Source organism: Strigops habroptila, chromosome 1, assembly GCF_004027225.2.
Source record: "Strigops habroptila isolate Jane chromosome 1, bStrHab1.2.pri, whole genome shotgun sequence".
Taxonomy (NCBI): Eukaryota; Metazoa; Chordata; class Aves; order Psittaciformes; family Psittacidae; genus Strigops; species Strigops habroptila.
This window is the reverse complement of record NC_044277.2, coordinates 96,512,299-96,529,377: the sequence shown is the minus strand read 5'-3', so window position 1 is coordinate 96,529,377 and position 17,079 is coordinate 96,512,299. Positions and strand designations below refer to the sequence as shown.

At 37.6% G+C, this 17,079-nt stretch overlaps 1 protein-coding gene across 2 annotated transcripts in view; it reads right to left on the bottom strand.

The window, feature by feature from the left end:
• Positions 1 to 529: 529 nt before the first annotated feature.
• Positions 530 to 17,079, bottom strand: part of TPPP (tubulin polymerization promoting protein) — a 54,136-nt gene continuing 37,586 nt past the window's right edge. The window contains exons 3-5 of one of the 2 annotated variants that reach the window (XR_003993538.1): positions 16,331 to 16,484; positions 14,131 to 14,284; positions 9,005 to 9,308 (exon numbers count right to left, since the gene is read on the bottom strand). Coding sequence is in view for 1 of the 2 variants with exons in the window: in XM_030499830.1 (XP_030355690.1) it covers positions 9,114 to 9,308; positions 16,331 to 16,484 (349 nt within the window). In the remaining variant the exon portion in view is untranslated. Of the gene's footprint in view, positions 9,309 to 14,130; positions 14,285 to 16,330; positions 16,485 to 17,079 lie in introns of both variants that reach the window. The other variant, XM_030499830.1, reaches the window with a different exon arrangement.

Genomic DNA, 17,079 nt, shown 5'->3' with positions numbered 1-17,079 from the left:
TAAGTAACTTCAGTCTTCTGCTTCTTGAAAAATCTTGGTGTTACTGCTACTGGAAAGCTGAAGAATACTGTTATTTATGAATAAAAGGTCTATATTTTCTTTTGAAAGTAACATCCTTAAAACAATGTTCATTGTAGCAAATAACTTTCCTTGGAAGTAGAACATTTTCAACTCCACTGGGAAGGTAAGAGAAGTAAACTCAGGTTTTTGAGACTGAGGACAAACATATGTTAACTAATTAGTTAGGAATAAATGGTTTCATCCCTGACAGATCTCATTTAGTGGATCATCATCATGGATCATACTAGAGTTCTCAAAATGTTAATGGTCAGCTTTACTCATTATTACAACTAGCTGAATAAATGGTGAAGAAGAAATATATTCTGCCCAGAACCAGAGGGACAGTGGTTCAGAGAGTATTTTGTGTAATTTATACATTCATTAAGAATTGCTTAACATCTGAAGTGTAAAATAACTGTTGGTAACAAAGTTTATCAGCAATACCATTTACTTCAAGAAATCCAGGAACTGATGTAGTAACACATTTATTGATCACTTTACCAACTAAAGATAAAATCTTATACAGTCAGTAACAGCAGTAATGTACTTTATGAGAAGCTATGCTTTAAAAAATGGTGTTTACAATATGGGTTTCACTACAGATTTTTCAAGCCAAGCTTTTACAGTGCTAATCGAACAACTGCTGTACTTGAACTTTTTCCCTAAAACATCAACAATAACGTTGCAGACAAAGTAGCTTTTCCATTGTTAATGTGGGTTTAGAATTTAACAAGACAACTCTAAAAGGTTTAAAACATCCATAACATTGTCATTACTTTAACATTCACACTGATAAAGTGATACATTTAATACTTTCTAGCATTAATAAACAGTGTAAAAATATATAGCATATATATATATATAAATTTGTTTCCTTTTCCTGAAAAAAACTAATACAAACTAGTAGTATATGATCCCCCCTTCAAGTTTCTTTTACTTATTTTAAAGATTGAATAGTAGTAGTTTTAAATTAACAGAAACAAAGATATGGAAATAGAGAATCACTGTTGTGCTCCCCCATAACCTCTTGTCATGGTTACTAAGCATATTAACCCCTTGGTAATGATGGTTCTGTTTTTGTTAACACCAGTTAAAATTTTGGCACTGACTGCAGTGGGGATAAGATTTTGCCCAGTATGCTTTGCACTGGATGGTGCCTGGCCCCCTTCATCAAGTGGTTAAAAAATCTTTGCTTAGGATATGTCTATCTATTATAGTTAAGATTAAGCAATGCTATGCTCAAGTTCATTCGCAATAAAGACCAAAAAAAAAAAAAAGGTTTCAGTGTTAAATTAGTGATGAAAAAAGTAAACTTGTAAGGTTAAATGATCATGTAAAATTTTTACCATGTTGAAAATTTCACAGTGAACACAGTAGGCTAATACAGCTGAATGTTAATGTTTGCAATGCCTGCAGTTATAAATATTGCAGGTAATTATTAGCACACAGCAGCTTCCTGGTTGATGAAAGACAAATGAAAATAGGAACAAGAAATAGAAAAATTCACTGAAAGTTTCTATCATACTGTACAGTGACCCAAGGAAGACTATGTCAAGACCTATCTCTGTATCACAACTATTTAATGATTAAATTTTTATTAGTGCTCTAGGTAATCAAGGACAAAACAGTTTTGCCTCTACACTTTATGATCAGGTCCAGAAAGCATGTACATCCATATTTGTGCAAGCAAAGAATCAAAACATCTAAACCAAATTAGAAATAGATGTTGGAATAGCATGGACAGATAAACAAGCTAGCAAAGGAATAAAGCATAATGTGGATAAATAAATGGTTCATGACTGAATAAATCCAACCTCAAACATTCAAAAATTATACTTCTATATAAATATATATTTCTCCTTTAATATTTAAATCTGTGAAACATAAAACCTTTGCTAAAACTTGAATAAACTTATCCAACATTGATGATTTCTCTGCTTTACAGAATGTAAGACAAATTACTTTGCATTATAAGCATTATACAAAACGTTTTCTCTGCTGCAGTAGTTTGCCAAAGCTGCTATATTCTGAACTCAGCGCAAAGATAAACAAAAACACACTTCTGTTGCATCCTGTAACTTGTTTTGTCTATAACCTTACCATTTCATACACTACAGCGCTAACAAAAGCAGTTTGCCAACAGGATTTTATACAGAACATCAGAGACTGTAGGTTAACTGATGTTACAGAAAGCCTTTGTAAAAAGCTAGTATATATTTAGCATGAATATTACAGACATACAGCATTTCAGTTGCATTAATATAACCTTATTTAACAGAGCCCAGGCTGCATTATTTCACATTATTTAACTATTTTGTTTAAAAAAAAAAAATCATTTGAGCAAATGCAAGCATACAGAAATTCATCTGATGTAAACTAGATCTTAAAATAATTCACCATTGTGGGGATACAGATTGCCACCTTTTTTCTTATTTTGTTGCTCATTGATAATATAGCTCCTGATCAAAGGATGAAGGATCAAGATGGATGAAGAATGAGTGTACTTCTAGGGATACATTTTTAATTAACTTGAATGTAATTTTATTTGTGTTCATGATATGTTCTGAAAAATGGGCCAAGTAGTAGAAAAATCTTGAATAAAGGTAACTGAAGGTGGGTAAATTACCATGAACTTTATCTTTAAGACCTTCAGAAATGCTTACAACAAAACTCACTTCATACAGTGCCATAAGCTTTACAGTAACAAAAAGAGATGCTGTATAACCATATTTGAAAATTGATTCATTGGCTATTTACCTGCAACGATTTGAATATGGTAGGTGCTTAACATTTTTCCAAATCAGGTTAGTCACTTGGGCATTTCAATGTCAATTTACAAATCTAAGGTATTAAAAGGAAAAAAGCCTCTTCTGTAGTCTTGCCACTCATAAATATGTCCCAAAGTAGTGCATGTATGCACACACATGTGCATGATTATGAAAGAGAATTTATTTACAAACAAAAATAATTTCAGACTACCAGTATTTCAAATGCCTGTCAAGAATACCTAGTAAATAGGCTGGGGTTTTTTTCTTTTATTTATTATGAGGCTCGCTGTTGCCAAAGATTACCTTGAGTTGATGATCAATTAGTTTGAATGAAACAAGACAACTCAAATCTTTTCTGACAACAGAGTTGTATCTTAAACTTGTTTTAAAGTCCACCTTTTCTATATGTATTTTTAAAAGCATGAAAAAATATCAATATATTACAGTTATTTCTCCCTGCAAAAACAAGTTACTTGGACAATTACGAAGTAAAGCTTCTATCTGCATATTCTTTAGCTTCCTGAAGCACCATTCTTAGCTGGGACATCTTTCAAAGCATTGTTTTTGAGTTTAATGGACAAGCATTAATGCAACTAAAGGTCTCTCACTAGTTTTAGGATTCTCAAGACTTAAAAAGAACATCCCGGTCCATCATTCCTACCTTATATTAGGTAAGCCAAATGGGCATTTGGGGTTGCACGGAATAAGTAACTGAACAGCTAAACACTATTTTATGGGCAAATACTCCAAATACAGCAGTCAAATACAGGAGGTATACATGTATCGAGTTGAGGCACTCCAGACTGTGAGAATTTCACACAAGTTTGAGATCTGTCATTATTCTTCAGGTATTTAATTTTATAAAAGTCTATGTAAGACTCAAGTCCACGGGCTTGTATAACAGTCGTGTTTCCTGTTCCGACTTCAATACACCATGACTTTATACCTACTGATGATGAACAACTGCATGTATACATAGTGAGTGCCAACTTGCTTCACAAAGCTGGGGCAAAGGAAAACATAGGGCCCATGCAAGGCATAATTTTAAATGGTATTTTGAGAGCACTCAGGGGAAATCTTGCTTTCATTCTCACTCCTACTTCCTCACTATGGAGAAACACATCTTGTCACATCATGTCTATGTTAGAATCGCTGAAAAGGGACTTCCCCTAGAAATAGGGACAGGGTAAACTTGTAAAAACATAAAAGCCTCCTTAGATCTTTACCTTCATGCTATGGAGGGAGAATGGCAGTGTCATCAACTGGCCAAGCTGAACAGCACTGGCTGCAGGACTAGAGTTTGGCCCTAGTTAAGATCTGAGGTTTGGATCAACATCTATATGGTTTAATTACTTAGCTGGATCCAAAGAGTATGTGCACACACAAACCAACCTGTACAAGTCTTGCGTATTACACTACTTATTACCAACTAATAGACGAACCAAGACCATAATAGTCACACTACAAACAATGTACACAAAGGTGCAGTTATTTTGGCACACACACTAACAGTCAGTTAAGAAGACACGTACTAGTGCAACACATTATATTTGCTCTGTCATGAAGGTAAAAGGTTTGTTTCTTGGCCAGTGCAAACAGAATTCTCATTCATGGATGACAGGAACATGCCCGCAGAATACATGCATCACTGAAAGGCAGGGTTATGTTTTGAATATCATACATGCAGGCACAAAGAATTAAAATATATTTTATAACTATGTCAAGCCTTAAGGAAAAAAACCTATCGATTACAAGTATAGTTTTGGTTTTGGAGAAAGATATATAAGGATTTTCTCTACAGATGGTTACAGATGCACAGATACCTCACAGATAGGTTACAGATACCTATCACTTGCAAGCCAAACCCATAGCAGTCATTTGCCTTTTAGTTCTGGCTAGTTTCAGATACCATAAAAAATATTACCTGAGCCAACAGAGAGAAAATATGGGTGGCTGAAATGGTAATTCATGAACAAAGCTTTTTATAATGACAAAAAGTTGTCAGAAAAATATTTAATTTAGGTAAGGTCAGTAAAATATATGGAAAATATCATACTGCAATCCAAAATATCTTTGAGAGACAATCTCTATGCTGATGAAAAACACAAGTTGTGACATGTGAGTACTTCTGAAATCTCCCTTTCCTTCCCTAAAGTGAAAAGGAGACAACGAATACTGTAGGTCTAAAAAAACCCCCAGAGTGGCTAGATCTTGGCCACTGTCAAATGTTCAAATATTTGGTTACAAGTAATGATAACTGTTCACAAAAGACTGCTGAAACAGTATGTTTTTTAATGCCTGCTTCTTTTGTGATAGCTTTGATAGAGACAAAAAGCAGGACAATAGTTTTGTTTCTGATATTTCCATATTGACAAGTATGTTGCAAAACTCTCAACAAGTAACTAAAGCACATGGAGTGACTAGAGGGAATTAGTAAGCAAGCACTAATATGAAAATCCTAAGAAAAATTTAAATTCTGCATCCTCAGTGAGGATTTTTCCTCACTGAGGATTTTTATTTCTTGTCCTCAATCTTCCAAAGGCTTTGATGGTCAGATTAATCCTCAAGTGGAGATACAGGTACGATTATGTACTGCCATAGTATTTAAGGGTTTGATTTTAAATGAACAGTATCATTTGAATTTGTTCTTTAAGGCAGTTATTGCTGAAAGCTACCTGAACTTTCTGATTATATTTCTTCTGGTAGCATGTTCAGCAGTAATGAAAGCATGAAAGCAAAGATAATTAGGAAGGGTTCTACAGAAGATGTCGTGTAGAAGAGTGCTACATAGTATAAGATGCTGGTAATCAGACAAGAAAGTCAGATGTAATGAGTTGAGATGCCAAAAAAAAAAAAGGAGATGAGTGTAAACCTTATTAGGTGCCCATGTCTTTACTTCAGACACGATATTTAGTTAGTCTGGAGTATGGTGCACAGGAAGAGCATATGCTCTACAATAGTTCAGCTTGAAAATAGGTCACCTCCTGAGCTATCCCTTCCCCTTGTCATTGAGGCATCAGCTGTACTTGCTGTCCTGAAAGTTGAGTGAATGGCAGATGAACTAGAAAACATACTTTGCCTCATTTCCAAGCAGGCCTAGAACTTAACGGCTAACATTCAAGCTAGTATTTAGGTTTCCAATTTGCTGCAGATCTCAGTGCAAAAGTAACAGATGAAGTAGCTGACTGAACCCCTCATACACAGCTGCATGTGGTTCTTTTATTCACAGCCTTTATCTTCCACACCAACTGTAGTAAAATGGAAAAAAATCTTTCCAAAGTACTTTTCAGCCACAACTTCTATTTGTCAGTGTCATATTAGACCGACCTCTTTTCATGCATCTATTTGATTGAATTTTAAAACTAACTGTAGAAATGAAGAAGAAATAAAGTGTGTTCCTCAAAATGAAATACTGCTATCTGAAGCATCTTCTCAGGTCCTGACCCAAAGCTTCGACACAACTGAAAGCATTTCAAAAAACTCTGCATCAGGTCCATACGTAGTGCTTTAGTTCATGGTAGGGATTTTATACTATACAAATAATGCCAAGTAAACTCTGGCAGAACCCTAGCTAGTTCTATTGGCCTCTTCTAAACAAACAGTAGCTCAATTTCTAGTCAGTGTCAGCTTGGATCTGTCCTCGCTCTCAATCCTTTGCATGCCTTTTATCTCATGAGTGCACTGGTCTCTCTCACACTATGAACTAGCAACTTAAAACCTAATTAGACTTTAAAACCTTCCCAGTAAATCATGCCTATGTAGCAACAGTCTGGCATTACTGACACTCAGCATTTGTATACTTGAGAAAGCCTGTTGCTTTCCTGAGCTTGTGCAGCTCAGGTTAAGTGTCACCTGACGTGCCACACAAGGCAGCTAGCTAGCAACAAACAGCATGTTGAAAGGGCTCTGCAGTAGACTGGACTTCACCATTCAGGCTGGGTCCAGATTTTTTCAGTTATCAGTGAGTTATGAGTCATGTCTTCTAGTCAATGGGAAGAACAGGGACAGTGGTTTTGCCTGTAACTTAGCCAAAGGATTTATCAAAGGTCAGAGGCTTAGCCTTTTTATTCATAAAACCTAGGACTAATCTGGAGCCTTCTTCAGGTGCGCAGGCACCAGTGATGTGGAAGAAGGTTCTCTATATTTAGGCAGTTCACTACCATGCTAGAATAATTTGTTGATATCACAGCATGCAATCTTCTGTCTCAGAGTGTGACAGGTCACCAGTGCAACACAGGAGTTGATAACCCTTCATTCCACGGAAATTTATCAAGAACAGTGGGTAACTCTAGGAAAGGCTTCACAAAGCTGGATGCTTCTCATCCTGAGCATCCTTACATACATAAAAAAATCTTTCCAGGTAACCAGAGCCAACTATGGGAAAGCTATTTAAATCTTTACAAGAACATGTGCTGAGTTTTTGGCAAGCTTCCCTCCCTCTTCGAAACAAAACCCAAAGTAAGTTATAAACAAACAAAAACAATCTCCAAGTTCACAAGGAAGTCCTTGCCTTTGCTGTTGTTGCTTTGGTTTCAGGCTGATACATGGGCTCAAAGGGTAATTGAAGGCAAAGTAACAATAAAAGCTACCATTCTATGTCAGAAAAACAAAACATGAACACTTCAAGGGCTGAAAACCAATGCTCTGTTTCTGGACATTGACCAAATACAGATTGTTGACCTGCATGGCACAGGACAGCACACAGTGCTCACTAAATTTTATATATTCTGAATGGGATGCTGATATGTGTTGGGAGAGAGCTTATATAAATTTATTAACCTTTATTCAGAGTCAAACATGAAAATCAGTGCATGAGCTCTTTTTGAAAGAAAGCAAAGCAGAACTGCTAGCAGCTGGTTTTGAATACTGAAAATCATTCATAATTTTAGAGAAGCATAGTAATACATTAGGGTACATGTTCAGCTCTTGCAGAAAATTGGAACAGCCTTTTCTCTCCTTTTTACCCAATATAAAAAATGAGTTTTTTTTATTCCTATTAAGGTGTTTTGGCATTCTGGGCCCCAGGCAGCTCACACTCAGCTGCTTGTACCTTAAACCTGTGGAATTGGTTCTCCTTCCATAGCAGTGGAAAGCCATTCCCATCAATATTATTACTCTCAAGTCAGGCAGCAAAAGTGAACAAAGAATCAACTCCCTTGGCTTCAAACAAATCTAACATAAAATGTGTCCCAGTCATAATAGTATATTCTTGTAGGCAAACTGCACCTGATTACATGGATATTAATTGTAAATGTCCTTATTCCAATGGGCTGTAAACTTTCTTTACATATGTTATACCTTAAAGGGAATATGTGGCCATGTATGTGCATAATAACATTCACTTAATAGCAATCTGATTGGCAGTATTTAGTCATAATCAATATTTTAAAGCATTATTAGTTTAATGCCCCCTTCATTTCAAATGTGAGGCAGTGCAAACTTGAAAACAGACTACAAAAAGCTTTAATAGACTTTCTTATTAATGTCTTGTTCCTCACCTCTCAGTTTAGTACAATAGCTCCATCCAAATCCAGCCAGTCAGAACCATGCTACAGTACATACAGTAACAAGCACAGATTATAGGGAGGAAAGTAAGGGCTGGTATTTTCCACCTCTTTCTGTTGACATGAAATACTTTAGAACTATATTGTCCTAGAACTAGGGATGGGGGTTTTTTTCAGTTTTTCATGAGTGGTGTATGACATTTATAGGCTAGAACCTTGTATGTTACCACCACTTACTCCCCAATAGCATACTGTTGAATGTTTTAAGGAAAGTGCCATATCCCATGTAAGACATTTTTAAAAAGCCCAAAACCAATAGTCAAATCAAACTGCATAAAATAATGGGATACTCTTCAGAAAGGCTGCTATGAAAGATCCTCTTTTCAAGAGGTTCTCTTTGACATTCTCAGGGCAACTAGACATTTAGGAATGTTTGAAATCTTTTGCTTGAATTGACAAAGTGTGGATAACTGCTCTTGAATTTTGTAGGTGGTTTGGTTTGGGGTTTTTTTTTGTGTCTAAAGCTCAGCAAAATGATGTAATTTTTGTACCTATATGTTTATTTTTGCCAATATACACATGAGGAATGTAATGAAGTGGCGTTGTGCTGCAAGTAGCTCAGCAGATGTTGAAATCAGTTCCAGTTCCTGAAAACAACTTCTTGACAACATAGTCTTAAGCATTCACAATAACCAAAACATATGGGATTCATCTACATCATTCTTACAAATATATTCTCTTTCCCCATCTCTTTCTCCCTCTGTATTGTAAACCCTCAACCTTACTTGCTTCCTTGTACTTTATGATCATATGTGCCTGCATGCTTATAGCCAGATACATATCCTGAATCATCCACCAGATCTTCTCGGCCAGCTTTGCCTTTTCCTTTCCCACTGGGATCAAATCTCTCTTTGTGAGAACCAGTGAATTTTGATGTATCTGTAAGGCGTGATACAGTTGGAGATGAAATGGCTTTCTGTTAGAAGAAAGAAAAGAAACAAAAAAAAAACCCATCAGAAATCAATCATTCTGAATACAGATATTTTTACATGCTACTGACACTTAAATCATGGCTAATGATGGAGACTATGTAAATAACTACTCACTTCCAGCAAAAGCGTACAAAAAGTGTTTGTTTCTTGCCATTACATACAATGACAATAATCATACAGCCAAGAACAAAACAGGGCAAGTTATGTCAAAAAACTTCTGGAAAAGACTTTCAATATGAGATACTTCTGATTAATAATTAAGTTCTAAGCACCAAAGATATGAAGAAGTCATAGGGAACAGCCATATTCAAAATCCATTATGTCACAATTCAAGCATGAAAGCTGGCTCCAGCAATGTAGAAAAAGCAAACCAATACAGCTAGAATTCATTGCTTCAAAAGAAAAATTTATTCTAAACTCTAGGATTCATTACAGTGATGGAAATGCTCTGGGAAACATATCTTTCATCAAAAACTTCATTCCCACTCTACCCATTCTCAGCCCAAATAAATGCTCATTAGTGAGACCTAACCAACAGGCTTTCAAAGTAACACATAGCTCCTGTCGTGGTTTAAACCCAGCTGGCAACTAAAGTAACACCAAGGCGTTCACTCACAGCCAGGATGGAAAAGAGAATCAAAAGAATGTGAAACCCACAGGATAAGTACAATTTAATAACTAAAGTACAATATTGCTACTAATAATAATTAAAATGCTAAGGGAAATAACAAGAGAAGAGAATATAAAACTAAAATGGGAAAGTGAAGAAAAACAATAAACAGCAGTGATGCACAACTCAATTGCTCACCACCCACTGACCAATACACAGCCCAAGCCGAGCAGCAATTTGTCTCTTCTGGGTAAATCCCCCCAGTTTATATACTGGGCATCATGTGCTGTGGTATAGAATACCCCTTTGGCTAGTTTGGGTCAGGTGTCCTGTTTCTGCTCCCTCCCAGCTTCTTGTGCCCCTCCTTACTGGCAAAGCATGAGAGACTGAAAAGACCCTTGATCAGGGTAAGCGCTACTGAGCAACAACTAAAACATCAGGGTGTTATCAGCATTATTCTCAGATTAAAGCCAAATCCACGTAGTAGGAAGAAAAATAACTCTATCCCAACTGAAACCAAGACAATCATGCATACAATGGCTTTTAGCTATTGGCTTTTCACTTCTGTAAATTTAAATTATTCACATGCTAAATTAACTCAACAATATTAACACTCTGATGGGAGATCTGCAAATACTCGTGTAAGCTATTCAGGATACAACAGTGCTCTTCAAAATAACCACTAACTCAGTAACAGTACTTCTGTGTAGAAAAGCAGCTGGGAATGCTTGCACTGCCAAAAATGCTAGTGGATGTGCACTAGGTAAGGTGCAAATATTACTCCTTACAAGAAGGGTATACATTTTAGCCATGGTCTTTGTGGCTACGCTTTGTCAACTGTAATCATCCTTCCCCAATTCGTCACTGAAACTGAATGGCTGTTTGCATTTGCTCCTTCAACCATAAAACTTCAGTATCTAATAGCATTTCTTCCTACAAAAGGTTGCCATAGAGATTTGCTTACGTAAGTAAAATGTTCTGGGAGCCTTCAGAATCAGCACCAAAGTTAGCCATCCTAGTAAGGTTTTTCATATTTTTTTTGTTTGCTGGTAACAACCAGGACCTTTATAAAGAATGAAAACTTAAAACTGACTATGAAATGGGGAATGAAAAGAAATTCTCAAAGGGAAAGTTTTTCCTTTTCTGGGATTAAACCAGGATTCCATACCAAAAAGATTTTATTTATTTATTCATTTATTTTATTATTAATGGGAATATGTGCACATGCATTAAGAAAACCTGCAGAAAGTCCGGAAGAAAGATCAAGTTTCAATGAAAAAACTGGATTTCATTCATGTTTCTTTATTTAAGCATGAAGAGATACACAGGCACAAAAGAAAGCAATAAGCAACCCCACTTCAGTAAAGCCAGAAAGTAGTAACACCATTTTAATTAATCGGGGTGATAACTTTCAAAGGAGTGGTTTCCAGTAACACCACTCAGGTGTTTTAACACTGCAAGTCCTAATGTTAAATATAGCGCCTAAAATTTTCACCAACTAGTAGTCTGGCTAGAGCTACACCAAAATACTTTAAGAGGTTGCCACTTTCAGGGACAAACTGAAATTAATAAGCTAGGCCTTCCTGCGCCAGATCTAACTCCCAGTCACCTGGTTGCTGCAGCCAAGGCTGCCTCAGCTCTTATATCTTTAACCAGTTCTTCCTTTTGATTGTGAATAAGCCCAGAATATCTCCTCAAATCATTCATTATACACATTAAGAAATTTTTTTTAAAAATTCATTTTAGAAATGTTATGGATCACTTTCAGTCATTTTAACTTGAGTACCAAGGCCAGGGACTACAGGGTTTTTTTCCAACACCTAAACAAGGCTTTATCTGTCTCCTCTTCCTGATTGGTAGGTCTGTATTAGATGCCTCCTATATCATCATCTGTGCTGGTCTGTACTCTGCCGCTTACCTGCAAGTTCTCTATTTGCGCATCACCTGCCCCAAGGCAAAGCCACATGCAGTCAACCTAAGCCTTTACATATATCACAATTCCACTTCCTCATTTTCCCCCCTGTATTTTCTGAAGAGCCACTATCCATCCATTGCAGCAACTCCAGAAGAGCTGTCTCACCACAACTCCAAAACCCCAGTGAGGCCACAGCTCTTGAACTAATTTGTCCTGCTTTTTCCCCATGCTTTTGCGTACAGGCATTTGAGACGGGCCCCAAGTACTGTTGCCTCCCTTGTCAAGCTTGCCACGTAGACACACCTGCTCTCCCCTTGTGACGTTCCCTCTTCAGGTTATGGTAACCTTCCATACCTAGTTTAACACTTTCCTCAGCAGATTTGCAAGCCTAGTTGCAGACACACTCCTGCTCCCCTGTGTTAGATTTATTCCATCCCTGCTCAGTAGTGCTTGTTCCTCTGATCACAGAAGCCAAAGCCCTTCTGCAACACAAGGTATACAGCCAGGCGTAGCCCACTTCTACACAACCTCTCTTCCTCTTTGTAAGGATTGGGAAGGCAAGACTAGAGCTCCATGCCCTTCACTCTCACTCCAGACTTCTGACGTCTCTCTTGATATGCTCCAGGTTACCTTTGGAGCACTAGTGTTGGTATCCATGAGGAAGACAAGGAAGAGGTCCATCTTAAAAGGCTGGACAAATCTTTGCAGTGCATCTGCAACAATCCCAGATCCCGCACCTACCAAACAATAATACTCCTGAGACATAAGGTGGGGTCAGAAGATACATGCCTTGACTGTCCACAAGAAGAATCTCCAGTAACTATCTGTGACTGGTACCCATTGCTCCTGACACTTGGTACAGCACTGTGGCCAGTATATGGTGACAGTGACAGGGAAGTGTAACAGCACATGAGATATTCTGGATGACAAAAGCCATGATCTCTCAGTGGTCAGGGATGTCACCTGTGACTGTTCACTCAACTCTTGTTCAGATTTTGGCTAACACACAGCTCATGCCAAAAGCCTAATGGATGCTGGGAGCAGTGCCATCAGGTCAGAGCAAGGGCAACGTGCAGGCAGGACACAATGGACAGGAAGAGATAAAGACCATTACGCACATGCAGCTTGTTGCCTCCTGCAGCCAAAATTCTTGCATACTGATTGCCTGGCAGCCTCTTCAGAATCCACTAAGTTATAGAAATTTTATAGTCCAATGCCCCAAACTGAGACGTATAAATACATCAGTTTATCCAAATGGTTTTCGAAGCTGATCCAACTGAAGCTGACAGACTGCTGAGGCTTTCATGCATCCGGGTGTTAAGCAGGGGATGCTCACATAATGACAGAAGAGGAAAGGGGGAGCACCCTCACCGTGGGCTAGAGTATCATGACACCTCCTCCATAATTATTCTTCTTCTGAGATTCATGTATGGACTCATGTAATTTTTAAATTTACCATCCAGATTATTATTCTATTGCACATTGGTTATTAAGAATTTTCCCTGGTCTGCAGAGGGTCCAGGTGACTGAGAAGTGCAGGTAATTGCCGTTTTAGGTAACAAGAAAGCTATCCCAACTGTTAGAAATTCTGTGTAACCATAACCTACGCTGATTACTAAAGCCTTCCAATAATAAGAAAGCTCTCATCATAACATCAGGCAACAACTGCTATGTCTCACTTGGTGCACTCTGTGGGCTGTGGTCTGGCTTCCTTGCTCTTTCCCTAAAAGGTCCCTTTTTGTGAGAATACAATCCTGCTCATATGACCATCATGCTGAGCACCCATCACCCAGCTTTCATAGTGCTGTCGCTGCTGTACTGCCCTGCCATCCACAACACCCTTACAACAAATTTGACTGGACTGGGCCTTGCATAACCTGATCTAGCTTTGAAGTTAGTCCTCCCGTGAGCAGAAGCTTGAATGAAATCACCCCAGATCCCTTCCAATTGAAATTATTCTACATTTCTATACCAAGGACCCTGTTGAATACACTGATTTAATTTTAGGAGACAGCAATGACCAAAGCAAGTATCTGCCCCATAGGAGGTGTAGAAATGCATTCAACATACTTACAGCACACAGCTTTTGGTACAGGAAAACAAAGAACCTCAGTCTTGCTCTTGTAGCCTTTGTATACAAGCGAGGTCAACTAAAAGGCCTTAGACTTCATTTACGTATCTGATTGTAAACTGCTAAAGATATATGACCTGTATATTCTATTACCAGATGACTATCAAATGAGCTAATAAAGCTATGTCTCAACTAACGCCTAACACTTGCCTGTTGTTTTTCTTCCTGCGTGACCAAGGCAACCATACACCTTCTGTTGCAGATTAGAAAGCAGCCCAAAATTTCACTTGGTTTCAATGTTTGGCTGCCGAGCCTTCTCAACCACATCAACTACAAGCAGGGATTTTTGTAATTCTACAACATTCTGAAGGAGAAGAAAAAAAATAAACAGAAAAAGAAAAAAGTAAATCTTCTATCACGACATGCACTAAAATCCTCATTATCTGATGTGAACGTAAACTGTCCAACTATTCTATGGAAGCTGTGGTTTCCCCAGGCTGCCATTCAGTATAGATATATTGTCCTGTTCCCTTTCCTCTCCTCCCGCAAAAAGAGAGCACAAAACATAAGATGACACAAAAATTTCCAAATGCCTCTGAAGTATACTTATCCACAAGCCTCACTTTATCATACTTTCAACTCCCTCCTTAATATGTTTAGATTAATCTGTCAGTTGTCACACTGAAGTTTTCTGGCTGAAACCTGAACCAAATCTATGTGACCTACAACAGAGTTACACAGAGCAAGGCACACACTACATGGCATGACTGAATTATCCTAGAACAGTTTAAGAAAAGCTTCATATAACTCTAGCCAGTCCAACTTAAAATTTCCAGGGCAGACTTCCCCAAGTAAACAAGGCATTAAAACGTTTGCATATAGATTTCATATTTATATTCCCTGGATGCTGGGGCGACAGTGGCCCTGTATTTATTTATTTTAATGCCTTGAATATTCAACTGTTTGGGTAATTTTTATCACCTGGAAACTACATTAGCATTATAAAACAAACAAAATTTTTGTTCTCCCCTCAGCCTGCAATCTCCCTCCCTTTAAGCTCTGCCTCCTGCCCCTTACTTTGCCAGCAAGTAGGAGAGAATACTATGATTCCCCCACTCTCCTGTTATTTCTTTAGTTCTCCAACTCTCCCCAGGACTGCACATACAATAGGAGTACAGGCAAGCCTCACACTGCTGGCTCATATTCCTCCTCCATTCCTTTCCCTCTGTTGCTGGCACGTTTGTATACCTCTAAAGCACCTACATGATATTATCCTGCATCTGCAAAGCTCTCTCATCACCCTGTCACCCACGCAGAAAGATGCTGTCCCCTTATTAGCAGCCATTGATTATTTCAATATCTGACTGCTGAAATGCCAAAAAATAGAATCAAGAGTGAGGCTTAGAAGATTGTGCACAATTCAAAGAGGGAATTGTGTCATAGACGAACAAGTTATTCAAACTCACTAAAATGAGTGAAAGACAAAAAGGAAGGTTCGTTACTGTAGCCTATATCACTTGTTTCAAAGAAAAGTACAAGAGTAATAAAGTAAAATCTTGTAAAAATCTGACAAATTGTACAACTCAAGAAATCTCACTTGACATTTCCACTGTTCATTTGTGTGTAACCAGTTTCTGGAAAGATTATTTACAATTACATTTTTATTCACAGCTCTACTGCCAAAATTCAGTAGGATCACAAATTTTAAGCAAATGAACTAAACTGATAGGACTATTCGAGTTGATGTCAAACACTCTAGTATTGCCTAAACTACAGGGTAAAAGCTTGCCTAATCTTGGCATTTAAAAGTGCAACCAAATTTATGTACACTAGGCTTTATAACTTCCTTTTCATATAAAAAGTTTAATGCCAATACTTAAAAAAGGAAAAGAAAGAACATTATATTTCTGACATACTTGGAACAAACAAAAAACCAAAGACATGGTAATTACTCCCAGAATTCCAGTGTTCTGGGATCCACATGGTGTATTAAATGTATCTTAAGATGTCTTTGCTCTAGTCTTTTTGCCTTTTCACATATCTGTTCAATGTGGTTCTAAATTAAATTCCCTTCTACCCTTTTTGATTTGGATACACTGCTCTTGATGAATATTTCTACATTCTAACCACACACAAGAGCTCACCTTGAATTTTCCTGACCATGCTGCTAGGCGGTACTACAATTCCTAGCAGAAGCAATGTTAGTGCCACAGAAAAATACACAGTAGTGCAATACTTAGCTGTTGCATAATCTTTGCTCCCAGTTATCTTAGCACAGTTGTTGCCTTCAGGCCCATGGAGGCATATTGCTTGGATTTGTGGATTGTAAATGCAAGCAGGTGAATACAACAACACTGGAGTAGAACAAAGGATGGCTAGAAATAACGCATCCACTAGACCAGTAACATACCGTTACTCCAGATATAATTGGGGCTTTTCCTTCAATTAGTTTATATATTTCTTGAACTGCTTCCTCATCACTCTTGTCCTTAAAACGCTTCTTTGAGAGTTCTTGAAGAGCTTCCTTGAACTGCTCAAAAGTGATAGTTCTGGAAGACTTTCCCCTACAGAAACACACAGAAATTAAAACAAATTACAAGACAGCGCAACAAGCATTCCAAGAATAGCAGAATACCACAGTGAACCACAGAAAACTGCAACGCAGTTGCAACACAGGAAGACCCATGCAGCCTGTTTATGGTGTCACATAAAACGTATCCCAAGAACATCACTTTCTTTATGTACATCAATAGGATAGTGCTTTAGAAACTTTCCTTGATCAATGTTAAGAAATAAAGATGAAATAAAGAGACCTGGCCTGTGTCAGAATGCCTGCAGCTCATCAAATCAAACTCCTTTTAAGCTAAAACTTAACAGATCAAATAGAAAAATTTTCAAAAAAATATTCTGATACTTATGCTGATGTAATCTTAAATAACGTACCCCCCTCTAAAGAAGCAAATGAACAAACCCAAACAAAACCAAACCACACAAAACAACACACAACCCAGACCAGTCCTTTCAACAGTGTCAGCTGTTTATAAAGAAATAAATGATAGATGCAAGGATAGAGAAAAGGTGCACTGAAAACAGAAATCTCAGGCTGGAAAAACTACCCATAGAAATCTAACTTTAATTCAAGCATCACAAAGAGCCATT